General features: G+C 50.2%; 1 protein-coding gene across 4 annotated transcripts; it reads left to right on the forward strand.

The window, feature by feature from the left end:
• The first annotated feature begins 1,815 nt into the window (after window positions 1–1,815).
• On the forward strand, window positions 1,816–12,112 carry Hmbs (hydroxymethylbilane synthase). 4 transcript variants are annotated; one of them, XM_013009804.1, is made up of 14 exons: window positions 1,816–1,991; window positions 4,437–4,490; window positions 4,811–4,883; window positions 5,763–5,812; window positions 5,890–5,945; window positions 7,040–7,117; window positions 7,310–7,387; window positions 7,517–7,592; window positions 9,179–9,292; window positions 9,524–9,562; window positions 9,889–10,008; window positions 10,229–10,282; window positions 10,388–10,474; window positions 10,556–12,112. In XM_013009804.1, the coding sequence occupies exons 1-14, from the start codon at window positions 1,959–1,961 to the stop codon at window positions 10,727–10,729; spliced, it is 1,086 nt and encodes a 361-aa protein (XP_012865258.1). In that variant the 5' UTR covers window positions 1,816–1,958; the 3' UTR covers window positions 10,730–12,112. The 4 variants fall into 4 exon arrangements, with proteins under 4 accessions (XP_012865258.1, XP_012865259.1, XP_012865260.1 ...); XM_013009805.1 differs by lacking the exon at window positions 1,816–1,991 and adding an exon at window positions 2,027–2,159; XM_013009806.1 differs by lacking the exon at window positions 1,816–1,991 and adding an exon at window positions 4,214–4,296.
• Window positions 12,113–12,118: the final 6 nt, after the last annotated feature.

The following is a 12,118-nucleotide window of genomic DNA, read 5'->3' on the forward strand; positions in this document are numbered from 1 at the left end:
CCCAGCTTAGAACAGTGTTTTCTTGCTGTAGTTAGTTCCAGATAATAGGCAGGATAAAAATTATGTTATTGATCTGAGTGTGGTGGTTCATGGTCAGGAGGTAGAGATAAAGGAGAATCTCCTGAGGCCAGTTCAGGTAAATTCACAAGTTAAAGCTGAGCATGGTGGTATATGCCTGTCTTCCTAGCTACATGGTGAGTGTAACTAAGAGGAGATCAGGTTGGCTCAGATAAAAATGTGACAGCCTATTGAATACAGCATAATGAAACCCACCAAATAAGGTCTGAAAAAGGGGAGAAGGGAGAAATGGGAGTATGATGGAGGGGGTAAGTTGTTTCAAGTATTAGTATGTATATATGTGTGTGTATGTATATATACATATGTGTATATGCATCTTTACATATGAGTTAAAGAAGAGGGGGAAAAAGGACTGCAAAATAATTTTGAAATATATTGCAACTATGTATGAAGAAGACAGGGATGGAAAGAGAAGCAACAAGGTTATTCTGATCAAAATATATGCACATCTGAAATACCATGGTGAAAATTCTTGATACAATTAATATGCACTAAAAAAAAAAAAATGAAGCTGGCACCAGTGGCTTACACCTATAATCCTAGCTATTTAGGGTGCTGACTGGAGGATCTCTATGAGGCCAGTCTGGGCAGAAAAGTCAAATAGACTCCATCTCCAAAATAACCAACAAGAAGCTGGGCTGGAGGTATATTTCAAGGGAATAAAGTGCCAGCCAAGCAAGCAAGCCAAACAAGGAAAAGGCCCTGGTACTGGCAAAATTAAAAATAAGAAACACCAAGGAAGTTGCTGTAACTGCTTGTATACTCCAGGTGAAGTCTTCCAAAGCAACCGTGTGTATGTGTGTGTGTGTGTGTGTGTTAGTACTAGGGCTTGAACTCAAGTGTGTGTGTGTGTGTGTGTTAGTACTAGGGCTTGAACTCAAGACCTGAGCACATTGCCCTGCGCTGGTGGCTCACGCCTGTAATCCTAGCTACTCAGGAGGCTAAGATTTGAGGATCGAGGTTCAAAGCCAGCCCGGGCAGGAAAGTCCGTGAGACTCTTTATCTCCAGTAAGCCACTAGAAAACCGGAAGTGGCGCTGTAGTTCTAGTGGTAGAGTGCTGGCCTTGAGCTGAAGAGCTGAGGGACAGCGCCCAGGCCCAGAGTTCAAGCCCCACGACCGACAAAAACAAACAAACAAAAAAAGACCTGAGCACTGTCCCTTAGCTTTTTTGCTCAAGGCGAGCACTCTACCACTCCAGACACAGCTCAACTCCTGGCTTTTGCTGGTAATTGGAGGAGTCCCAGGAGACGGCTGGCCACCATGTCCCGCTTAGTGGCCGTGTAAGTGTGTGTGTGTGTGTGTGTGTGTGTGTGTGTCTGTGGTAATTGGAGGAGTCCCAGGAGACGGCTGGCCACCATGCCCCGCTTAGTGGCCGTGTAAGTGTGTGTGTGTGTGTGTGTGTGTGTGTGTGTGTGATACCCAGGGGGCATCGTAACTTCTAACCCTGAATTTTAGGGTTCATAGGCCCTCCTTTCCCTCTGGGGCCTGGCTAATTTCTAGTGCATTAACTACCCCTTAGGGTGGTCGGACAGAAGCTTGACAAGGACACTTTACAGTATAACTCGGAAGCACGCAGTGCTAACAGGCCAGCAGTACTTCAGGATAGGGGAAGCGGTGGCAGATCTGGGTCTGAGCGCGCATGCCCGTGGGGTGAGCCGGGAGGACCCGGGGAAGCGAGGACCGCTGGTTGTCAATCATCCTAGTTCCCGCCCCTTCCAGGGGCACCGGACGTGACGCAGAGCTCCTCGCGAGTCCTGCAGTCAGGCCGTGGGACGGGCTCGGGCCCCATGTGCCGTCAGTCCCCACCAGCCTGAGCCTCCGGCCTCCGCCGACCCCAGGAAACCTTGGCAGCACCACGCGGCCCCACTCCAGAAGAGACATGTCTGGTAACGGCGGTGTGGCTGTAACGGCGGTGAGTCCTGAGCCGGTGAACTGCACATGGGGCTTCCGGGCGACCCGTGCAACGATTGGCCCCCCAGTTCCCACCCTCCGTCATCCATTGGTCAGAAGGGCTGTCTGTCATCTGTCTCCACCCGCGTATAGCTTTTAAAGGGCCAGTAACTAGTTTGCCCTCAGGAAGGTACGAGCTCTGTGACCTAGTGAAGCGGGGATAAGAGTGGAAGGATGGTGTCCTGTGGGACCTCTATTCCTTCAGGCTTCTAGGTGGAGGGTGGGGGCTGGGGGTGGGGGATGGACTCCCGCCCACGGCTAGGAATGCACGACCTAGTGACCCAGCCAGTAAAGTTGGTCTACACAGACGGTCCTGTCACTGGACATGGCCGATATGGACGTGGGCCACCGTGAGGGCACCCTCCCAAGCGTTCTGACTGCGCGCGCGCGCGCACACACACACACACACACACACACAATTTTGAAAGTACGCCTTCTCCCCTTCTCCGTTATGGCAGTGACTCAGCTCCAGCTACTGTCAAAGTCCCCAGCTAAGATAGGCCACTGGGTTACCACCGCACCTGAAGTCCCCCCGAGCTTTCACACTGCTGGCTTGCCTGTGAAGCTCTGGGCTTCAGCAAGCAAAATGACAGAGCAATCAAACCACACAGTGGTACAGGCACTGCCTGCCTGAGATAAGGCAGAGGGGCACCTCCTTATCTTCTCCTATCCAGCCTGTTGTTTGCCAGTGGAGACATTCCAGGGCACCGGGCTAGGGGGAGGAGGGCCTGGTATTTCAGCACTAGCTCTCTGCCCATTATTTGCTGTGTGTCTTATCATTTTACCCCTTTGCCTCTGTAACACATTGTGGGAGAGGTACCCACCTGCTCTACTACATCTGTTGTTGTGAGGACAGTCATATGCCATAGCAGTAGCACCGAAGTGATCAGCAAAGTATAGGTTGAGGCAACAATGTGAATTGAATATACTGTTCAAATTTGATAAATTTAAAGACTTTTAAACTTGTAATTCTGCAGCCTTAGATCCCTTCCTTTCTGTAGGCTCCCTGTGGCCTTGAATTTTATTGTGTGTGTGTGTGTGTGTGTGCATGCACACCCTTGAATTCAGGGCCTGGATGCTGTCCCTTAGCTTTTTTGCCCAAGGCTGGTGTTCTACCATTCGAGCCACAGCTTCACGTTCTGGCCTAGAATTTTAGTGACAGGGTTTAGCATTTCAGGCCTAGATAGATTTTCAGTGTCCCCCCAGCCTGATTTATTGGAGGAGTGAGAGCGCTGGCATGGACTGGTGTCTGGGAGCAGCAGGCTATCCCCTCCCCCGGCGACAGAGGTCCCAGATGTCTCACTGCAAAAGCACCTATAAAAAAATAAAGATCCGGGGAGGGGGGAGGCTGGGAAGGGATGTGAAGGGTAAACCAAAGGAGGAGGCTGCAATGCTTGGTAAGAAATGTACGCATTATCCTGCCCATGTAATTGTAACCCCTCTGTACACTATGTTCACAAATAAAAAATAAATAAATAAATTTAAAAAAATAAAGATCCTAGGGCAGGGAAAGCTGATATTTTCTACAGTGGCTCCCTTCTGATAAGAGAAAGAATAAGACCTCTGGCTCAGACTAAAAGACTAGTTTTGCCTGCTGGGCACTGAATGCTTTTTGTCCAAAGTGCCCTGGCAGGAGGAAGAGGTGTGTCCCTTTGAGTTCTTAGCTTGAACTCTAATACCCCAACATTTACCTATTGGTGAAACTAGAGGCAGCACTGTAGGCAAATGAATGTCAGACAGTTCAGCCTCAGTCTTATATGACATCCAGACAGAAGAAGCTCTTCATTTCATAAATGAATGAACTGGCCCTGTTGAGACCATAGACCTAAGACTTCCAGCCAGTGGACTGACTGAGCAAGACCGTATAGCACCAGTTGACCCCAGTTCCACAGAGGTACATTTCAGTCAAACTAATGGATCCTTAGTGTGGTGGCTGTGGGTGGTACCTCTTGGTATCTGGATGGCAGTAATATTTTTGAGTGCCTGCTCTGTTGTGGATAGAAAGCCTTTTCCCCAATGATGTGTGCTGTGGCTATCCGACCCCAGCCTGCTGCAGGCCCCGCCCTCCTTGTGACCAGGCTGATGGGCCTTATCTCTTTCCACACCTGGCCATGTGCAGCCTTCCCACTGAGAAGTATCTTGGCCGGGGTGAGCTTGGGGGATCAGTGTCCTGGTTATCACACTGCTGCTGCCACATCAGCAGAACCCACTGCCAGTGTCCTTCTGCTTCTCTGGATCCTAGAGGAGGACAGAGGTGCTGAGAAAGCGTAAGGGACCAGTCTTAGAATATTTCCTAACCCAGAGGCTCAGGTGGCCATACAGCAGAGGTTGTTCTAAGCCAATAGTTCTGGTTCTTGGGAAGGGTCCTGGTGTAGAGGGGACTGTGACCTGGGGACTTTTTCTGCAGGAAGAGAACAACTTGAAGATGAGAGTGATTCGAGTGGGTACCCGTAAGAGCCAGGTAAGTGCCGTCATGGGGCAGAGAAGCTCTGTCAGAAGTAGTATACTCACGGGTCACAAGTTGATGGGCCCCAAGGGCTAATTTCTAGCACAGAGGAAACAGAATGGCTGAGAGTAAGATCTCAAGGGGAATGGCAGAGTGTGTCCTGTGGAAATGGAGTCCATAAACTGGGGAAGTTGTTGAGGTGTAGAGATCACCCTCACCCCTCTCATGCCCAGGTAGGAATTCCAATTCCTTTAGATTCTCCTTGACCCTATGAGAATGTGAGGTTGGGACAGTGTCCAGGAAAAGGAAGGACTAATCTGAATCTCCGTCCCCAGCTGGCTCGCATACAGACAGATACTGTGGTAGCAATGCTGAAAACCTTCTACCCTGGCGTGCAGTTTGAAATCAGTAAGTTTCTGGAGAGGAATGGAAGTTGGTGGGAAACCAGTGCTGCCGGAAGGGAGAACAGAGTTTCTGCTTTACTGTGACCAAAGCCAGGGTGCTGACCTCCCACAGGTCTTCTTGGTGGCTCCCAGTGGGAGGGAGCCAGTTCTCTGAACACCTTTGACTCTGATTTCGTGGACTAGCCTGGCATTTACCTTCTCCTGCCTTTGGATCCTTTTTTTTGGGGGGGGGGGTCTGGTCATGGGGCCTGAACTCGGCCTGGGAGCTGTCCCTTAGCTCTTCAGCTCAAGGCTAGCGCTCTACCACTTGAGCCACAGTGCCACTTCCGGCTTTTTTTCTTTTTGCTTATGTGGTGCTGAGGAATCGAACCCAGGGCCTCATGCATGCAAGGCAAGCGCTCTACCACTGAGCCACCTTCCCAGCCCCTGGATCTTTTTCTTTCTTCTTCTTCTTTTTTTTTTTTTTTTTGGTCAGTCATGGGGCTTGAACTCTGGGCCTGGGCACTGTCCCTCAGCTCTTCGGCTCAAGGTGAGCGCTCTACCACTTGAGCAACAGCACCACTTCTAGTTTTCTGGTGGTTTATTGGAGATAAGAGTCTCATGGACATTCCTGCCTGGGCCGGCTTTGAACTGTGATCCTCAGATCTCAGCCTTCTAAGTAGCTACGATTACAGGTGTGAGCCACCAGCGCCAGGCTCCTTGGGTCTTTTTCTGAATTTGCTTCCCTGCTAGATCATACATTTTTCATGGACAGGGACTGGCACTTACGTCCCTCCGTCCCTACCATGAATCTCAGCATAGTGCTGAGCACTGAGAACTAAGCACCGTAGGGCCTCAGTAAATGCTGATTAATGAGCACCTGATTGATCGGCTCTCTCCTCAGTTGCCATGTCTACCACAGGAGACAAGATACTTGACACTGCACTCTCTAAGGTAACACCTTCTCCTCTGTCCCCGTCCCCCCTCTTTTCTCATAAGACATTCACCCTAATACTCTTTCTACCTGGCAGATTGGGGAAAAGAGCCTGTTTACCAAGGAGCTGGAGTACGCTCTGGGGAAAAATGAGTAAGTAAAGACCAGAGATATATGGCAGCCCTGCACTCCTTTGCGAGGCTCACTCCCACCCCCGGTGAACTGCAGCTCAAGATATCAGCAAGATTGCTGGCTTCGATCCACATCCTGGTGGGGTTCAGGCTTCCAAAGATAGTGTTGTTGGAACCATCTGAGCTGTCTGGAGTGCAAGATTAGCTGGGACAATGTGGTAGAAGGAAACATGGGAGCAGAGCAGAGCTCAAGGTCCTGAGGTCTTAGGAAGGCCCCTTCCTTCCTTCCTTCTTTCCTTCCTTCCTTCCTTCCTTCCTTCCTTCCTTCCTTCCTTCCTTCGTTTCCTTCTCTCCCTCCCTCCTCCTTCCTTCCTTCTTTCCTTTCTTTCTTTCCTTTCCTATTTTTCTTTCCTTCCTTCCTTCTTGCTTGCTTTCTTTTTTTTTTTTTTTTTGGTCAGTCAGGGAGCTTGAACTCTGGGCTTGGGCGCTGTCCCTTAGCTCAAGGCTCAAGGCAAGCGCTCTACCACTTGAGCCACAGCACTACTTCCGGTTTTCTTATGATTAATTGAAGATAAGAGTCTCATGGACTTTCCTGCCTGGGCTGGCTTTGAACCATGATCGTCAGATCTCAGCCTCCTGCATAGCTAGGATTATAGGCGTGAACCACTGACACTTGGCCAGCCAGACTGCCTTCCTTCCTTCCTTCCTTCCTTCCTTCTTTCTCTGTTGATGTGGTATTGAGGAATGGAACCCAGGGCTTCACACATGCGAGGCAAGCACTCTACACTAAACATTCCAAGCCCCTGTTTCTTTCTTTCTTTTTTTTGGGGGGGGTCCGGTTGTGGGGCCTGAACTCGGGGCCTGGGCACTGTCCCTCAGCTCTTCAGCTCAAGGCTAGCACTCTACCACTTGAGCCACAGCGCCACTTCTGGCTTTTTTTTCTGCTTCTGTGGTGCTGAGGAATTGAACCCAGGGTCTCATGCATGCAAGGCAAGCGCTCTACCACTGAGCCACCTTCCCAGCCCCAGGCCTGTTTCTTGAGTTAACTTCCACTACTGAAGTGGAGACAGGGGCTGCTGTTCAAGGCCCTTTTCCATGCTCCCCTCTCTCATCTAGAGTGGACCTGGTTGTTCATTCCCTGAAGGACCTGCCTACTGTGCTGCCTCCTGGCTTCACCATCGGAGCCATCTGCAAGTAAGAGTCCAGCAAGCAAAGGGCCAGGGGGAAGGCTGTCCTCCTGGGAGCTTCGGCCCTTTCCTCTGGGGCTTAGCCCTCTGTCCTCAAGCCTGGCACAAACTCAGGAAGTTGTTGGTGGATTAGCTGTTGAGAGAATGGAGGTGACCTGAAGTATCCTCCCTTATTCTGTGACTTTCCCTTGTTCCCCAGGCGAGAAAACCCCTGTGATGCTGTTGTCTTTCACCCCAAATTTGTTGGGAAAACCCTAGAAACCTTGCCAGAGAGGAGGTAAGCGGGACCTGGATGGGCATTCATGCTTCTGGGTATCACAGAGGATGGAGGGGCAGGAGGAGGAAGAGAAAAGGAACAGGGACTGACTAGTGTTAAATTTCATTTTAAATCCTCTCTCTTGAGCAGTGTAGTGGGGACCAGCTCCCTTCGGAGAGCAGCTCAGCTGCAGAGAAAGTTCCCACATCTGGAGTTCAAGAGTATTGTATCCTTTTAAAATTCAGAGGGAAAAACTGGGAGAAGGAAGGGAAGGAGTGACATTGTCCAAAGACAAATGTATTCATTACCTGACTTAGGTAACTGTCACTGCTCTATACATCACCTTTACAGTAACCAAAACACAAAAACAAACAAAAAACCTCCTTAAAATTAAGAGTAAAAGGGCTGTAGTGAAGAGTGAAGGAGAAGACAAGGCCGGTTTGGAGGGTCCTGGGATCCTCCAAGGGGCTTCCAAGGATGGCGCTTCCAGAGAAAGTAGCCCATAGTGGGGCACTGGGCTGTCTTTCCTTCCATCCATGCATCCATCCACAGCCCTATAAAGGTTTAGCCCAAGGCAGGTGCCTGGCACCAGGGAAATGGAAGGATAAATATTGTCCTGGTTGTACAGAATTGGCATGTTTAGGAGACAGACGGGCATTACCAATACAGCATGGTACCGACCTGTGATTAGTTCACAGGGAAGGGGGAATAAAGGGTACTTCCATTTTTACATTACATGCAATTACAGTGTGTTTATTTATTTGTCTATCGCGGGGCTTGAACTCTGGGCCTGGGCGCTGTCCCTCAGCTCTTCAGCTCAAGGCTAGTGCTCTACCACTTGAGCCACAGCGCCACTTGTGGCTTTTTCTGCTTATGTGGTGCTGAGGAATCCAACTCAGGGCCTCATGTATGCAAGGCAAGAACTCTACCACTGAGCCACCCTCCCAGCCCCATTTTTATTTTTACGTGAATATGTAGTGTATTTAATAAAACTAATTTAAAAAAACAGAGTGCTATGCAATGGGCAAAGAAGCATATTTACAGGAAGCCTCTAGTTGGAACTTCGGGTTGTTTTTTTTTTTTTTTTTTGCCAGTCGTGGGGCCTGAACTCTGGGCCTGGGTGCTGTCCCTCAGCTCTTCAGCTCAAGGCTAGTGCTCTACTATTTGAGCCACAGTACCACTTCAAGCTTTTTCTGCTTATGTGGTGCTGAGGAATCGAACGCAGGGCCTCATGCATGCAAGGCAAGCACTACCACTGAGTCACCTTTCCAGCTTAGTTGGAACCTCTTAAACAGAGTTGGGGATTTCCTAGACTTGAACACATATTTTTTTTTGGGGGGGTACCAGTCCTGAGGCTTGAACACAGGGCTGGGCACTGTCCTTGAGCTTCTTTTGCTCAAGGCTAGCACTCTATCATTTGAGTCACAGCTCCACTTCTGGCCTTGTTTTTAGTTTTAATTGGAGATAAGCCTCATGGCCCTTATTGCCTGGGCTCGCTTTGAATCACAATCCTAAGGTCTCAGCCTCCTGAGTTGCTAGGATGACAGGAAGGAGTCGCCAGTGCCTGGCTAGAGGAAGATTATTTAACCTCTCTGTATCATTGTCCCCACCTATCAAGCAGGAATGATAGTAATTCCTTCTTCATAAGGTTGTGGAGAAAATGAAATGATTTGACATAGAGCATTTTAGGCCCGGTGGTTATGATGAAGCTGAGAAGTGGAAAATGAGTAGGTGTCATCCAGACAGAGGGAAAGAGACTGTGGCTGAGTAGCCAGCATGTGGCTCCTTACTGTCCTTAGCAATTCTCCACAGCGAGGAAACCTCAACACCCGGCTTCGGAAGCTGGATGAGCAACAGGAGTTCAGTGCCATCATCCTGGCTGTAGCTGGCCTGTACCGCATGGGCTGGCAGAACCGAGTGGGGCAGGTAGGAGCTGACCTTTCCCCTCTTGTGTCAATCTGCATCTCCCTTGTGGATGGCCTCTCTTTTTGACCAGCCATCTCTAACGCTCCCAAGTTCCAGGTTGGGAAGATGGAGATCAGAGGCTGGGCTACAGCTTTTGTCCCCAGGGTTTCTAGAAGATAGATAAGCCCTCTGTCATCACTGGGTGCTTTGGAGCACTCCCATCCCCATCTTCGGACTGTTCTATCTCCACAGATTTTGCATCCTGAAGAATGCATGTATGCTGTGGGTCAGGTAAGTCTGATGGGGGAAACCACTGTGAATGTGCTCTTCCCTTTGTTCTCAATCACAAACCTGGTCTCACCCCCTTTGACATCTCCCCCCGGAATAAATTTGCAGGGAGGAACAAGCCTTGGGCTGCAAAAAAGTGCTGGGAGCAGATGTAAGAGGGCTGGTTCCTACCCTTAAAGGACTAAGGTCATTGTTCAAGTGGCAGAGTACCTGCCTAGGAAGCTCAAGGCCAAGTTCAAACCTGTGCTGCCAAACAAAAAGGGAAGTGCCATGGATTGGGGAAAGAATAGGCAAGGTGTATGTGCAAGGCTGGTTTTTATTTTCCCCAGGGGGCCCTAGGTGTGGAAGTCCGAGCCAAGGACCAGGATATTTTGGATCTAGTGAGTGTGTTGCATGATCCAGAGACTCTGCTTCGCTGCATCGCCGAAAGAGCCTTCCTGAGGCATCTGGTAGGGCATGAGGTCTCCCTGAGAAGGGGTGGGGGCTTGGAGAATGAGGAAAGGCTGTGGAAGGAGTTCATGAATAAGTACTCTATATGTAGTGGTAACTGGTTTTTGTTGAAAGTGGGGAATAGAGAGAACTCAAGTGTGGGACCAGCAGCCTTTTCAGTTGTGTCCTCAGAGGTCTGTCTCTTGAGGGCTCTCGGCACTCACAGGTACCTTATTTCAGGAAGGAGGCTGCAGCGTGCCAGTGGCAGTCCATACAGTGATGAAGGATGGACAAGTAAGCAGGGCAGAAGTGGTGGGAGGACAGGATTCCTACTGAACATCCCAGGTTTTTAAGCAGTCCCTTCTTAGTAAATGCTGAGGCAACTCCTCTGTTTCACAGCTGTACCTGACTGGTGGAGTCTGGAGTCTAGATGGTTCAGATAGCATGCAGGAGACCATGCAGACCACCATCCACGCTCCTGCTCAGGTACCAAGAGCTGGATGGTCGGAGGGAATGCATGTCACCTTCCCTTTCAATCCCACTAAGCCCCACCTTCCTCTCATCCAGCATGAAGATGGCCCAGAGGATGACCCGCAAATGGTAGGCATCACTGCTCGAAACATTCCACGACGAGCCCAGCTGGCTGCTGAGAACCTGGGCATCAGCTTGGCCAGCTTGTTATTGAACAAAGGAGCCAAGAACATCCTGGATGTTGCACGGCAGCTTAATGATGCCCGCTAACCGGTCTGTGGGGCACAGGGCGCCTGGATTGTCATTTTCAGTGCCTGCATCTGGGTTTCAGTACCCTGTTCTCACTAGCTGGGATGTGATTACTCCAGGAGATTCAACTGCTGCCTGAGGCTGGCAGCCACACATCTCACCTTGGGGCCTTGTTGACTGTATTGCCTCCTAAATAGATGGGGGCTTCATCTCTTTAGACAAAAGTCTAAACCACAGCCTTTGAATGTAAGCAGCTATGAATGAACTGTCCTTGAAAGTGGCCATTTTGATGAGGTTTAGGAGACAAATAAATCCAAAGCTCTTTCAGTCCTAAGTCTGAAACCTTTGTTTAAAAACTTCTGGAACAGCTTTTGCTTCAGCCTCAATAGTCCTAATTCCAATGTTGCCTCACAGGGAAAATCAACAAAACAAGAGAAAACAGCCTTAATATCCATGGCTTGCCTAGTGTGGGGGGCCAAGCCTAAAATCCCAGCATTTGGGAAATAGAAGACTGTGGGTTCAAGTCCAGCCTGAGCTACAATGACCATTGCTCCAAATAACCAAAATAAATGAAAATCCTATGTCTTATTCCTTCTCCAGCTAATAGTGAAGTTTATTTGTTAAGACAACCTCTTCCACCCCCACTGCCTTAGAAATTAGTTATCCTATAGCTTGCAAAATGAAGACACTTCACTTTTAAAAAACAACAATCCTTTAATAAACAAAATTAGCCCATGTGAAACTCCCCAATACTTTAAGGTTCTAGTCTTGGATGGGTTAGCTGCAAAGTCCCAGTTCGGAAGCCCAGAGGCTCAGTCCAGACGGGTTTGTGCTGGTATCTTGTTGAGGCGCTGGGAGGAAAATGGGTGCCTAGGCCCACGGGCCAGCTAACAGTCTCGGCACAAACAGCTCTGTTGTCCCATACGGCAGTCGTGAACGCAAACCGGAGGCCCTTGCCCTCTTACACACTTTGCAGGAGGCAGGCGGCAGGCTGGCCTGAAGAAAGCTGCTTGTTCCCGCGTCGTCCCGGCCAGGATGCACGGGCCCATGGATGAAGATGGAGGGTGATCCGGTGTGAAAGCCTCGGGGCTCAGCAGCAAGGGGGTAGCGCGGACACCAAAATAAATGAGTGAATCCTCTCCCACCAAAGCCTGGAAGCCAGCAGTCACGTCTGAAGTCCTGGCGAGGGCTAAGCACCAAGCTGAGGAAATAACCGCCAGCCTCTTCGCCTTAGCTGCCCATCTCAGCCCTGCGTCAGAGCGCAAGGCCAAGGGTTCCAGAAGGTGCGGCGGCCGCGCCGCAGCCCGTCAAGTCATTCCGAGGATGGGGCGGTCGGGTCGCGAGCCGCGCGGCGGGCGGGTGTGGCGGATCGCCCCCTCCCCTCCCGCAGGCAGGCCCGGACCCAGGCCC

Source organism: Dipodomys ordii, unplaced genomic scaffold (genome assembly GCF_000151885.1).
Source record: "Dipodomys ordii isolate 6190 unplaced genomic scaffold, Dord_2.0 Scaffold10, whole genome shotgun sequence".
NCBI lineage: Eukaryota > Metazoa > Chordata > Mammalia > Rodentia > Heteromyidae > Dipodomys > Dipodomys ordii.